Source organism: Carlito syrichta, unplaced genomic scaffold, assembly GCF_000164805.1.
Source record: "Carlito syrichta isolate Samal-C Ts95f unplaced genomic scaffold, Tarsius_syrichta-2.0.1 Scaffold302918, whole genome shotgun sequence".
Classification (NCBI taxonomy): Eukaryota; Metazoa; Chordata; class Mammalia; order Primates; family Tarsiidae; genus Carlito; species Carlito syrichta.
In genome coordinates this window covers 103,212-118,303 of record NW_007247014.1, presented here as the reverse complement: position 1 = coordinate 118,303, position 15,092 = coordinate 103,212, and the positions used below count along the sequence as shown (strand labels likewise).

Genomic DNA, 15,092 nt, shown 5'->3' with positions numbered 1-15,092 from the left:
ATACTACCTCATAGCCCCCTGCAATAAAGACCCTAATATGGCACTGGCCAGCTCCCGCCAGGCCCGGCACAGCACTGGCCACCCCCTCGCTAACCGATAAATACAGACCTCTCTGGCTGTTGCTCTCTCACTCTCCCTCCCCTACCAGGCGGTTACAGACCCTCTCTCTGTAGCCGCTGCTCTAATAAATCTCTTGGCCTCAAAGGGTGTTGAGTCTCGCTGTGCGCCACCATCTTTCACCTGTAGTTCCAGCTACTTGGGATGCTGAGGTGGAAGGATCACCTGAGCCCAGGAGGCCGAAACTGCCTTTAGCCATGATCATGATAATTGTGCCATTGCATTCCAGCCAACAGAGTGAGACTCCGACCCAGAAAAAGGAAAGAAAAGAAGGATATGGCATTTACTGTGACTTAAGTTCAAAGGCCCAGTGTCTACAGACACTATAAAAGAAAAATAAAGATCAGTGTAAGACTTAAAGCTGTTACAGTGGTTTTGATCAGTTGCTGAATGATGTCTGGATATTTGGATTTTTTTTTTTATTGAGGAAGGAAGGATTCAACCAGATAGACATTATTAGACTATGAAGAACCTCTGAGTTAATAATCATGCTTAGTCTTTTATAGAATTAGTCTAAAATGAGGCTGATTTTCTGCATCATAATTTTGGAAACCTTTAACTTCTGCCTGTGAATATCTTAGAGCGGTCAAATGGTACAGAACTGTCCCTGTCTTCTTCTGTACTGGCCAAATTTATCCCCTACCAGCTTGTTTGTGTCCCTCTCCAGCTCTTACCAGGTTTTACCTTGTAGTTACTAATAAGTCTTTGCCATCTTCTTCCCCATTCTGCCCCTCTACTTTCTGGAATCTGGAACATAGCTTATAAAGTTCTCGAGGGCACAGTTACCTTTTTTTTTTTTTTTTGAGTTGGAGTCTCACTCTGTCGCCCAGGCTGGAGTGCAGTGGCCACTCCCGGCCACCACGGCCTCGACCTGCTGGGCTCTGGCGATCCTTCCGCCTCAGCCTTCCAAGTAGCTGGAACTACAGGCGCGCACTACCATCCCCGGCTAATTTTTTGATTAATTGTAGAGATGAGGTCTCACCAAGTTGCCCAGGCAGGTCTCGAACCCACAGGCTCAGGCAATCCACTCACCTCAGCCTCCCAAAGGCATGGGATTACAGGCTGAGCCACCTATCCCGGCCCACAGTTACCTTATGCTTGGTCTTCTATCCCCTGATACCGCCTTACACCAGGTAACCTAGTATCTAGTGGCTTTTTGTGAAGTCAAGGAATTGACTTGCAGCAGGAGACTTCCCTGAGAGGCTGGACCTAGAGTGAGGCAAGTCTGTGTCAGGCAGGGCTACTGGGCTCTGAGGAGTCCAGTCTGAAGGCCTGGTTCTCTGGTAACCACATCACTCCCAAGACATATGTCCTTGGGCAAGTCATATGCCTTCCGAGTCTCTCTCTTCTCAATTTTGAGGTGGGGTCTCCCCCTTGACTGTCTCACATGGATATTGTGAGATTCAAATGACACAATGTCTAGGAAAGGATAAACCTAAATAAAACCCCCATTTATCTAGCATCATCTAGGTCCCAGATTAAGAAAATTTCCTAATAACTGTATCTTTTTTTTTTTTTTTTTGAGTTGGGAGTCTCACTCTGTCATCCAGGCTGGAGGGCAGTGGCACGCTCCCAGCCACTGCAGCCTTGACCTGCTGGACTCCAGGGATCCTTCCACCTCAGTAACCGGAACTACAGGCACGCGCTACTATGCCTGGCTAGTTTTTTTAATTTATTGTAGAGATGGGGGTCTCACCAAGTTGCCTGGGCAGGTCTCGAACCCGCGGGCTCAGGCAATCCCCTCTCCTCAGCCTCCCAAAGTGCTCGGCTGAGCCACCAAGCCCAGACATAACTGTATCTTTTACCATATTTACTGACAGGTCAAAAAGAAAAAGATTGATCATTAGGGATTTGAAAAAACTTTTTAAAATTAGTTTTATCCTGTCAAAATTTATATTTGTGATATTAAACTCATTCATAATCTTGATCATTTAAAATCTTGATCCATCAGTTTTTCTTCTGTAAGAGTGATACCCTCAAGATTCACTTAATGGCATATAGATCCTTGCCCTAACCCTGAATGATCCCAGCTTATTAGACTTTTGAGTACATATGTTGCCTTTTTTATAGTTTACACAGGTTTTTAAGTGGGGTTCTAAGTTAGTTTTTTAAAGTATAAAAAATCCTATATTTTTGTGTGGAGGTGGATAATGAATAATGTCTTTCCTCAGTCTCAACATGTTGATTGTTATTTCTTGTACTTATCTTAGAGGGCCCCTATGTTTTTTGTTTGTTTTGTTTTGTTTTTTTGAGTTGGAGTCTCACTCTGTCGCCCAACCTGGAGTGCAGTGGCCAGGAGCCTCGACCTGCTGGACCCCAGCGATCCTTCTACCTCAAGCTTCCAAGTAGCTGGAACTATAGGCGCACACTACCACGCCTGGCTAATTTTTTATTTATTGTAGAGACGAGGTCTCGCCAAGTTGCCCGGGTGGGTCTCGAACCCATAGGCTCAGGCAACCCACTCACCTCGGCCTCCCAAAGTGCTGGGATTACAGGCTGAGCCACTGAGTCTGGCCGGCCCTTATGTTTTATTTGCTGCTTCTAATAAGACCATGAAGTTTATAAGAAACCAGGTAGAGTAAGATTAAATAGACCCTGAGACAGTCCTGTGGCATTTTCTATGAGAAGAGCTCATGGGCTTTACAATGCCTGCCTCAACTTTTGACCTCATTTGTTGGTTTCCTGGTTGTCTACTGGACTCCACGTAGTTGAGGCTGTGAGATAAACAACCTCCCTACAAATGAAGTTTACACTGTCTCAAAAGTTTGTGTTTGTTTTTACCATATTCAAGGGATGCTTGGAGATGAATTTGAATTAATTCGAGATTATAGGTGTCTTTGTTATGGAGAATACAATTGAGGTACACAGACCCCTGAATCATCTTCACAGCTAATCCTTCCTGAATTGAACTATGTAAGAATCCAATTCAGGAGGCCTCTTTCCAATCGCAGCTATCAAAACTCATACCTTTAGAAGACCCAGGAGAGACCCACAGGATCAAGTGTAAAGGATCTGAAATTCTTAAGACAAACACTCCCCTTTTGGAATGGAAGCCTCTTAATGTTCAGTTTATAAATGGTAGCAAGGGAAGACTTAGGTCTTTCAGACCCCCTCTAATACCCTAAGAGAGAGGAGAAATACAAATTTGGAGGTCCCTAAACACAGCAAATTGGATCACTTTCATTGATACTGGGCAGCTCCACAGATTTTGGAGAGAAGGCAGGCCCCAGACGTCCCTGCTGACACCCTCACCATTCCCACTTGGCTGTCACAGTCACTCCCATGGCCAGTTGCTTTGCTTGAAAAATAGCTCTGACTCTCTGTAAAAGTGGTAGAAAGAGTCACTTCTAACACTGTATCTATTAGTATTAGTAACTACCGCTTGCTGGGTACCTCATAGAACATTCTAGAACTTTCTAGACACTTTACATAATTCTCATTTTGCCTCCCTAACACAAGAAGGTAGTATTACAAATACCATAAAATACACACAAAATACATGCCATGCTCTTAGCACAGTACCTGTCTAACTGTAACATCTCCTGAGAGTAGGAGCTCCATGACGCAGGGACTTTTGTTACTCCTGTTCACTGCTGTGTCACCAGGGCCTAGTGCAGTGCCTGGCACAGAGCAGCTACTCAATAAATACTTATTGAATGAATAATAATCACCAGTCATCAGATTTCTCTATTTTACAGACAAGCAGACTAAAGCTCTGAGAGGTTTAATCATGTAGCCAGTTCATTACAGGAAGTCAGGGGGAGAGCCAGGGTTAGAGACTGGACTGGCCTGGCTGGGGAGCCCGTGTGTCCTCCTAAGCCCTGTCCTGCCTGTGCTGAGAAGAAGGAATGATTCTGTGGGAATTAGCAGAAGCCTGTCAAGTGGACCTGAGGGGCAGAACTGTTGGGTATGTGAGGTCTGTGGACTGGCCAGTTGGAAAGATGGCCCATCTCAGGTTCTGGGACTAGTGGGAAGTAGGCGCTTCTCCCTCCCCCAGGCTTTGCTGTGATTGGTCAGCTGTGAAACCTAATTAGCACAGGCTACTCTCCGGTCTTTTAACCCTTTCATTGATGGCACCACCCTGGCTTATTAGCAGGTACCTGCCTTCCTTGACAGACTTCTGCTCTGGCTCCCTGGATGATGCGGATGTCTAACGTCTGCATAGTCAGCTGGGCGCAGTGGCTCAAGCCTGTAATCCCAGTATTTTGGGAGGCAAGGCAAGAGAATTGCCTGAGCCCAGGGGTTCGAGACCATCCTGGGCAACTTGGCGAGACCTCGTCTCTGCAATAAATCAAAAAATTAGCTGGGCGTGATGGCACACGCCTGTCATTCCAGCTACTTGGAAGGCTGAGACAGAAGGATCACCTGAGTCCAGCAGTCGAGGCTGTGATGGTCATGAACGTGCCACTGCACTCCAGCCTGGGTGACAGAGGGAGACTCTGACTCTAAATAAACAAACAAACAAATAAAAATTCTGTACAGTGTTACTTGAAATTTGCTGAGAAGGTAGATTCTAAGTGTTCTTTCCACCTGTGTAGAGTCATTATGTGAGGTGATGTGTATGTTAACCAGCTTGATGGTGGTGACTATTTCACATCATATACATATATCAATTCATCAAGCTGTGTACCTTAAATATATACAACCCAATCAAAGAAGAATATGATTTCATAAAATAATTTCAATTAATTAAAACTAACATGGTAGAGAAATCAAATCATTTGGGAGAGTGTGGCAAACTGCAAGCCGATAACAATTTTGTGACATATAAATGTCAGTGGATTCTTCTGTTTTACCTCAATTTGCATAGATAAGACATTCTCTGATTTTTCCTTTCCATTGTTTCAACAACTCATGAGGTTTGCTGCTTTTTACAATTTAATTTGGACTTTTTTTTTTTTTTGAGTCGGATTCTTACTCTGTTGCCCAGGCTGGAGTGTAGTGGCATGTTCACAGCCACCATAGCCTCGACCTGCTGGGCTCAGGCGATCCTTCTGCCTCAGCCTTCCAAGTAGCTGGAACTACAGGCATACAGTACCATGCCCGGCTACTTATTTATTTATTTATTGGGTTTTTTTGTTGTTGTTGTGTTTTTATTTTTTGAGTTGAAGTCTCACTCTTTCACCCAGACTCGAGTGCAGTGGCCGCTCCCGGCCACCGCAGCCTCAACCTGCTGGGCTCCGGCGATCCTTCCGCCTCAGCCTTCCAAGTAGTAGCAGCCTTCCAAAATTAGTAGCTAATTTTTTTATTTATTGTAGAGATGAGGTCTCGCCTGCCCAGGCGGGTCTCAAACCTGTGGGCTCAGGCAATCCACTCACTTTAGCCTCCCAAAGACGTGGGATTACAGGCTGAGACACCGAGCCCGGCTATTTATTTATTGTAGAGACAGGGTCTCACCAATTTACCCAGGCTGGTCTCGAACCCCTGAGCTCAGGCAATCCTCTCACCTTGGCCTCCCAAAGTACTGGGATTACTGACTTGTGTCACCGCTTCTGGCCTGGAAATGTCTTTTAACTGTCACCTATATCTAAACCTTGAGGCAGTGTTTTGTAATGGCATCCAAAGAGAACTATGGCAGCACAGATTACAAATTTACAAACTTTGTATGTGCATGTGGGGTTCTGTGTCAATAGATGCCACGTAATCAAACTAGAATTGTGATGAGGAGAAATACATCTCTCCCTCCTGTCCCATGGGAGGTCATATACATTTAAGTCACAGAAGAATATCCTTGGCCATAAAGAAAACTTTTGCCATTTTAACCAAAGTAATATCAAAATTCTCTTTTATTTGCATTTTTATTTTTATTTTATTTTTATTTTTTTGAGTCAGGATCTTCCTCTGTTCCCCAGGCTGGAGTGCAATGGCATGATCACAGCTCACCACAGCCTCTATTTCCTGGGCTCAGGTGATCCTTCCACCTCAGCCTCTGAAGTAGCTGGGTCTATAGGCATGTGCCACCATATCTGGCTAATTTTTATTTTGTTTTGTAAAGATGAGGTCTTGCCATGTTGCCCAAGCTGGTCTTGAATTCCTGGCCTCAAGCAATCCTCTTGCCTCAGCCTCCCAAAGTGCTGGGGTTTCAGGCGTGAGTCAACTGCGGCCTGCCAGTATCCCAGGTGTGACTATTTGCTGAAATGACACTCAGGTTCTTTCTTAGTTCAGTCAAGATAGCTATATTTTTAGGAGTTCGGGAAAATGCTACTCAAGATTCTTTTATCTGTGTTTGTTATTGATTTTTGCTTGTTTATGGAATCATAGGAGCCTTGGGAGATAAATATTATATATTTGCCTCAGGCAAGAATATATTTGAGTCATCCTCAAATGACAGCTTAATCCCTTCTAGAACATCTTAAGAGAGAAAAGCAGCTGAGGGACACCTTTACTATGGATCATTTACTAGGGACGTTTTTTCTTTTTTTCTTTTCTTTTTTTGAGTTGTAATCTCATTCTGTCCCCCAGGCTGGAGTGCTGTGACATGCTCACAGCTACTCCAGCATCGATCTGCTGGGCTCCAGCGATCCTTCTGCTTCGGGCTTTCAAGTAGCCAGAACTACAAGTACGTGCTACCACGCCTGGCTAATTTTTGATTTATTGTAGAGATGAGGTCTAGCCAAGTTGCCCAGGTTGGTCTCAAACCAGCGGGCTCAGGCAATCCTCTCACCTTGGCCTCCTAAAGTGCTAGGATTACAGGCTGAGCCACCAAACCCTGGAGAAGTTTTTTCTATCTAACCTAACTTCTTTCTCTTTCTCTTCTTATCTTGTTCAGAAAAATACAAGGAGTCAAGAGTTTAAAGCGTATCTTTTTCTGAGTGTATAAAAAGAATTTGTTATATAGCTTTTACCCTGGACATGGGATAAATATTGATGTTGATGTTATTATATATGGCACTGGGTGTCAAAAATGATCAGTGCATTTTCCCTTCGGGGATTTAGCGAAATGAAGGAAAAAGGGAACAAAGTGAGTTCTGATTCACTTCAAGGCTATCAGGATGGGATTGAATGGTTCTGGTCCATTCTTAGGACAACAGAAATGATTTTAAACCTGTTTTTAATTCTTTTTTAGGTACATTTTGACCAATTTAAAGAAGCATTGATACTTATCTTGTCTAGAACTCTGTCAAATGAAGAACACTTTCAAGAACCAGGTAAGGGCATCAACTTATCTTTTCTACATTTCTCTTTAAAAGTTGTCTTGGTGGGGGGCCACAAGTTGTCTTGGGGGGGGGGGGGGCACCTCATCAACAAGGGTACCTGGATCATGAACATCTGTATACCTAACTCTGAATTGTACCTCACATCTTTAAAATAAAAAAAATAATAAAAAGTTGTCCAGGGAAGAATTTGGGGATCTTGAAGCCTATGAAGGATTTGGTACATCTACCTGTCACAGATTGAGCAGTTATTTTCAGTGACTTCTCTTCAATATTATTATAAAAGCCTTGCAGCTGTTGAACACTAAAATGAGACTTCTTTATTACAGCAGCATAGTATTACGGAAAAAATAATTGGATTCTTCCTAGGCAATATGTCAGATGGTATGGCAATAACTCATTCTTGGAATGAGTGTAGTGAAACTGAATGGCAGCTGCTTCATCCTTATTTCCTGTATGCATGGATGGCTGTGATTTGGGGAGAAATGGTCCTGAAAGAGGAAGAATGGCTAATCTAGAGATAATTGTACTTAGTCCTAGTATGTGGATGACCCTCTGCTGTAGACATTATCACGTTATAATTGTTTATCTGTCTCCTCCTCTCAAGTGATAGTTCCTTGAGAACCATATTGCTCATTTTTGTCTTTCCAGTGACTGGAAGGATGCTTAGCACATAGTAAGTATTTAGTAAATGCTATGAGATAAATGACTTAGACTCTACTTCACTGATTTTTTTTAAAGCACCATAGATTATAGGACATGGTGTTATTTTTTTATATCTCTAATAGCAAAAATTGTTACCAATTATGATGTAAAATGCCATTGATTATAAAACACAGTACCATTTCAGAGTGTTCAAATCTGAAGTGAGTGTCTTAGAATCAATGAAATGTGGTAAATGTTTAAGGGGCGGTCTAACCAGTGTGGAAACGTGTACTAACAGTATAGACTGGTTTTATCAAATCAGTGGTTATCAGGGGCTAAGGGCAAGGCTTGACTGTACAGGGGCATGAGAGAATTTGGGAGATGATGAAACTTTTGTTTCTTGATGGGGCTGGTAGTTACATGATTGCATGAGTTTTTCCAACCCACAGAATTGTGCACTGAAAGAGTGAAATGTACTCTATGTAAAGTATACTGCCTTTAAAAAAAGAGAACATCAAAAATACAGTCCAGTTTTGAAACTGAGAAGAAATTGTTAATGTTTTATCACTCAAGGAGTCACTCAGTGTGACCTATTTAGACAAGGCACAGATGGGAATTCATTTCTTGTCCTTGCTGGGTGATCTAGTTCTTCCTCCTTCTTTCTGAAGTGCTCCAGATTTGTGCTGTGGTGTGTGAACATGGCCTTTGGCGGAATTTTGGATTCTGGATTGAGTCTTCCCCTTTTTGCTAATGCTGACACCCCCCAGAAACGCTATTCTTGACTCTGAGGCTTGCCAGAGCTCTCTGTAAACCCCCAGTAAGCCTGGGAGGGAGGTTTTTACATTCTTGAGATTTTTCCAGACAAACAATAGAATTTCTGTGGGTCACCGCTGCTGGGACATGGACTTTGGTTACTTATGGGGTCCCATCTTACTGGTATTTTTACCTTTTTTTTTTTTTGAGTTGGAGTCTCACTCTGTCGCCCAGACTGGAGTGTCGCCCACTCTGGCCCAGACCGGGAGCGGCCACCGCAGCCTCGACCTGCTGGGCTCCGGCAATCCTTCTGCCTCAGCCTTCTGAGTGGCTGGAACTACAGGTGTGCGCTACCACGCCCGGCTAAATTTTTACCTTTTAAAAATGTGTCTGTCATCTTGATAACAATTGTGCAAGATCTGGAGACCCTGAGTAGAGCTATGGTGACATCACCACTGGGATAGATTTTAGGTAATATGAGCATAGGTAATAGAAGCATAAATTTAGTGTTGTTCTGTGTGTAATAATGTGCTTTCATGTGGATTTGGAGTGAACAGTCCTGCCACTAGTTCGCATGATCCTCTGACTGTCATTTCTTTAAAACTAGTACAATCACCTTACAGAAAATCCTCATAATAAATACACAGACTGGGCATGGTGGCTCTTGCCTGTAATCCCAGCACTTTGGGAGGCTGAGGTGGGAGGATTGCTTGAGCCCAGGAGTTCAAGATCAGTCTTGCAACATAGCAAGACTTTGTCTCTACAAAGTTTAACCAGGTGTGGTGGTACGCACCTGTTTTCCCAATTACTCAGAAGGTTGAGGCAGAAGGATTGCCTGAGCCCAGGAGATCGAGACTGTGGTGAGCCATGGTCAGCTATGAGAGAAAGAGAGAGAGAGAGACAGGCAGACAGATGCACACAGAGAGAGACAGAGGCAGATTGATTTACGGTGACCACAGATGCCAAGGGTGCCCCCTCGAGTTGTGCCGTGCTGAGATATAAGCAATAGGATGAGGTAAGCAATGTCTGGTTGAGCTTGGTCACAGCCAGGAAGTAAAGTTTATAAATCTAGCTCCAGATGGTAGTTTCTTAGTTATGTGTGTGCCTCATACTATGCAGGCAGAGATCATAATTTGGACAAGTCCTCCAGGACAACACACAGGAGGAACGTTTCTAGTTCTGCTGTGTGTTCCTTCCATTAGGCTGGCTGCAGCAAGTCTGTTACAGAACTACCCCAAATCAGTGCTACGCAGCAGTAAAGTATTGATTGATAGCATTTCTAGCAGCTAGCATTGATATGACTTCCCTAACATCTGTCCTGGAAGGATAACATCTAGGATTGAGCCTGTGCCTTAAGAGTGTTTTTGGCTGGGTTTGGTGGCTCAACCTGTAATCCCAGCACTTTGGGAGGCCAAGGTGAGTGGATTGTCTGAGCCTGCAGGTTTGAGACCAGCCCCAGCAATTTGGCAAAACCTCATCTCTATAGTAAATCAAAAATTAGCTGGGTGTGGTAGCGTGTGCCTGTAGTTCCAGCTACTTGGAAGGCTGAGGCGGAAGGATCGCTGGAGTCCAGCAGGTCGACACTGGGGTGGTGGTGAGTGTGTGCCACTGCACTCCAGCCTGGGCTACAGAGTGAGACTCGAATTCCAAAAAAAAAAAAAAAAAAAAAAGAGTTTTTTCATTTGAGGCATGAGTCAGCCCTTCCTCCCACATTCCCAGCTTTGTTCGTGAGCATCTCTGCCTTTTCTGTCTTCTGCCCATCTCTCCCTGGCCCCTCCAGTTGTTCAGGGGGATCATGCAATTCTTTCCACTCAAACATTCTTCCACCCACTTGAAAATGTGACTCTGCCCCCGCAGGCTGACTGGTTTGGCTGAGCAGAGACAGAGGGAGAAGGATCAGGATTCATAGGCAGTATATTAGGAAGCCACCTGGGTTTACTCTCCCTCTCCCTTTTTGAAAGTAGCTATCCTTTATATCCTAGAACATAGCATTTTAAGGCTGGAGAGAACACTGCTGTTTTGTCAAAGAGCAAATTGAGGCCCACAGAGGTATGTGGCTTAATTGAAGTCTTACAGGTTGAGGAGGAAGCTAACACTGTTTCACCAAAAGATGTGATTCAAGAAGCCTTTAGTGTAAGGATTTCAGCCTTCAGATGGATGAGCCAGTCTTCTGTCTGGGCATCCTGGACAAAAGGGTCTGACAAACGACCAGAGGCAACAAGCAGGAGTGAATAAGAGTGATTTTCACCTGGTCATTTGTCACAAGGGTGCCTGTGCCCTCTGCATTACTGGTTTCTCAGTACTTAATTCATCTTTTACCATAAAGGGCCAGGTCTGTTGGAGACAATTTTACCTTGACACTATGGAAAGAGACTGAAAAGAGAGAAAGAGAGAAAGAAAGAAAGAAAGAAAACAGGAAGACCATAGTCACAGTCTTAGAGACCAAGAGGGTATGAATTGATATTGTATAGCACCAAAGATTTGTATAAAGTAGAATATCAGTTATTGTACCAGACTATAATATAGAAACATCAACTTGAAATAATGGAATGGCCCTTGAGCAAAAAGTTAGAAAATGCTGGCTCTGTCCCTCTAACTGGCTGACCTTAGACATCCCAATCTCTGGAGTCTTTGGTCTCTTCATATGTAAAAGTGGTTGTACCCCAAAATATATAAAATCCCTTTCAGCTCCAAGATGCAATTGTGTTGTCTACTAATACCTAAATGATGTTACCTGTATCTTTGAAAAAAATATAGCTTTGCATTTCTGTAATATTTTACTTAACATAAGCTGACGCTATAAAGAACAAATGCCTAGTATATTTCATACTCTTATATTTTCTACTAAAAGGCAGTTGTACGTAAATTATAAATAAAGAAAGCTCTAATGGGATTTGAGAGGGGGTGAAATTAAGTCATTATTTCCATAGTCTTGTGCCTTGCCATTTATAACTTTTCTAAGATACAGGTTTTGTTTTGGGGTCTTTTTGGTTTGGTTTTGTTTCCTAGAATTAGGACTATAGACTAGATTATTTTCAGGATCTTTTAAGCTCTGATATTTATGATTCTAAGACTCTTGAATTATTCTTCCTAAAAAGCAATAATAAGAATACCACCACCACAATGAAAAATACTGAAATTCAGAGAAGGGCAGAAAATGAGTGTGATGTAGGGAGTCCTTTGTGAATTCCAAACTGACTAACATTGCTGGTGGCATAACTCTATTACTTCTAGGTGCACGATTTAATTTTTATATTATTACAACAACTTAATGATTGACTGTTTATTCAATTTGCCACAGCTTTGGATTATAAGATTTTTGTCATAGAAATGCTGGTGCAGACTCTAAGCTACGTGGCATCAACATGCCCACTGAATCCTCTCTCCAGAGATTTTGTCATTGTTTGATGCTTCTTGTTCTTGCATTGGATTTCTGTTCTCCAGTAGATGTTAGTATAATGCAGGAGTTCCTTTATTTCCTTGATGTGGATTCCTTGAAAATATCTCTCCTTTGTTTATTGGTAGAGGGTAACTCAGATTTGGAAAAGCTCATTTATTAGAAAAATAGCACCAGGCATTGTTGTAGTGCAGATGATTGTGTTTTGGTGACAGACCTTCCCAATTCTAGGAATTGCCTTAATTGTAATTGTTTTCCTTATATTTTAAAGAATCCACAAACATAATTAACAGATATCTTTTCATTCACTTAGCAAATGTGCATTGAAGCAGGTCCTGTGACCCAGCATTGGGCTAGACCATGATCAGTAGTGATTGTAGAATTATGTTTGCAACTACATTCAGTGGCCATGGGCCAGGTACTGAAGGCTGGCTGAGTTCCCTGTGTATAGCAGGTATTATCCACAAATGGCCCAAGAGGCTTGTTTTGTAGTCCTCTCTTGGTTAAATAAAATAAGTAAGAACTTAGTCCCTGTTCTTTTGATGTCAGTGAGGACCAGACGTTTTCTCCAAAAGTTAAAAACAAAACAAACCACTGCCACCAGCAGCACCAACACCAAAAAAAGGGAGTGTTAGGGTATGTTTTTAAGGTTCCAAAATTGGAAACATCCATCCCCACTGGTGTCATGTAAAATGATAGAACCGTTCTTGAATTGTATAAGGTAATAGGCACCCAGAACAATAATAATGCATTTGGCTACTCAGTCCCCCTTTCAGATTGTATGCTACATAAATAATTATGGATGTCTACAAAGATATGTGTATAAGGGTGGTCATATAAAATAGTAGATAAGGCTAAACATCCCCAACTCAAAAATATGTAATGCTCCAAAATCCAAAACTTTTTGAGCAATATGACACTCAAAGGAAATGTTCATTGGAGCATTTTGGATTTTCAGATTAGGGATGCTTAACTGGTGTACTTCAAATAGTCCCAAATCTGAAAAAGTCTGAAATCTGAAACATTTATGATCCCAAGCATTTTAGATAAGGGATCCTCAACCTATATAAAACAAGTGAAAAATTCTGCCAGTGTATCAGTAGGCAAATTATGCTACAGTTGTGCAACCAAACACTAGCAGCCATTAAACCGTGCTATAAAAGAATATTCATTGTTTTTGTTTGTTTGTTTGTTTTTTGAGTTGGAGTCTCACTCTGTCGCCCAGACTGGAGTGCAGTGGCCGCTCCCGGCCACCGCAGCCTCAACCTGCTGGGCTCCGGCGATCCTTCCACCTCAGCCTTTCAAGTAGCTGGAATTACAGGCATGCGCTGCCACGCCTGGCTGATTTTTTGTTTTATTGTAGAGATGAAGTCTCACCAAGTTGCCCAGGCGGGTCTCGAACCCGCCGGCTCAGGCAATCCACTCACCCCAGCCTCCCAATGGCACGGGATTACAGGCTGAGCCACCGAGCCCGGCAGAATACTCATTGTTATGATAAATGTACTAAAGTTAAAAAGGCAATTTAAAAATATTATGTATATGTACAAGAACTACTCGTGTTATTTAAAATTAAATAAGTAGGGCTGGTGAAACTTTTATAATAAAACATTTCATTGGGTACTCCAGTTGGTGTAAAAGAAGGTTTCCAAACAGAGGACAAAAAGATGATCGTGTTCTGTAGGGAATCTTTGAGAATCCAAGTCCCTCTCACATCAACCCATTGATGCAGGGAAATGAGACTAATGAGGAGAAAAATGGGACAAGAACAAGATCAAGATCAGGGCAGCTCTAGTTTCTGAAATGATGAACTGGATAATGTCATTGCATATTTGCCACATACCTTACCTGGTACCAAAAATAAGGTTGAGAAAAATCTGCTGTGGGATTGAGGGCTGTGAGACTTTGCTCCCATGGGCACCCAGAGCTGGGCACCTCTCCCTGGCCTGATGACTTTGGGCTACCACTGGCTCCACAGGAATCTGAGTGGAAGGACCAGAGAATGGCTGGAGCTCCGCGACAGGAGCTGCTAGACTGGACAGTGACCTTGCTCCATGAAGCGCCTATTAGCGTCCTCCCTCCAGATGAAGAAATTACGTCTCTATGAAGTTAGAAACTCCTAACCTGTATATGAACTGAGTGTCCAGGTCCAGGGTCATTTAATTCCAAAGCCCAGGTTTTTTCCAGGAAGCCCTGCTTATATGGAAAATTCTTTTAGAAAAATATGACCATAGTCATTATTAAATTGGGATCTATCGACATGATATGTTGCACTAAATGCATAGGAAAAAGTATTCCATGAAAGGTGTGCCAAGAAATCATTTGAAAGAAGAGTTTTTAGTTGAGCTTTGAATAGTGGGAAGGGTTCAGATAGGTGAAATGTGAATTTTTTCCTTCTTTCCAAACAAAGGCTTAGGATGCAGGGCCTCCTGACAGGGTTCAGCCAGTTGCTCCTCCTATGAAAAGGCTGGGGAAACAATTATATAATCATTATCAAGTCAAAGATTCTTTCCTGTTGACTGATTTTCAATTGTATAAGGGCTTAGAGAGACCATCTAGCCAGACCAGTCAGCCCTGGGGGTTGCCATGCCGCACTCATCTGCCATCTTTGACATCTTTGAGAGGTGCTAGACTTTTCCTCAAAGCCTTCTTCCCAGGCAAGGCTAATCAGAACCACCCCGTTGCCTGTGTGTCCAGAAGCCCCTGTGTTCTAGCAAGAAGCATCGTTCAGACAGGTAAGAATTGATGTGGATCATGCTAAGTGAACTGATTCAGAAGCAGAAAACCAAACACTGCACGTTCTCACTCATATGTGGCAGACAAATGACCACAACGATGGAAATGATAGACACTAGGGATACCAATAAGGGGAAAGGTGGGGAAGAGGGTTGGGGTTCAGAAATTAGGGTACAACGTTCACTGTTTGGGGAATGGGTCACCTGAGACCCAATCCCCACCACTACACAGTGTGTCCATGTAATGAACGTGCATATGTACCCCTGAATCTAAAATAAAAATGGAAAAAAAAC

General features: G+C 42.8%; 1 protein-coding gene across 1 annotated transcript in view; it reads left to right on the top strand.

Annotated features, from left to right (window-relative positions):
• NIN (ninein) overlaps positions 1-15,092 on the top strand; it is a 115,357-nt gene that overhangs the window by 17,197 nt on the left and 83,068 nt on the right. The window contains exon 3 of the mRNA XM_008057265.2: positions 7,184-7,265. Coding sequence (XP_008055456.1) covers positions 7,184-7,265 — 82 coding nt within the window. The remainder of the gene's footprint in view (positions 1-7,183; positions 7,266-15,092) is intronic.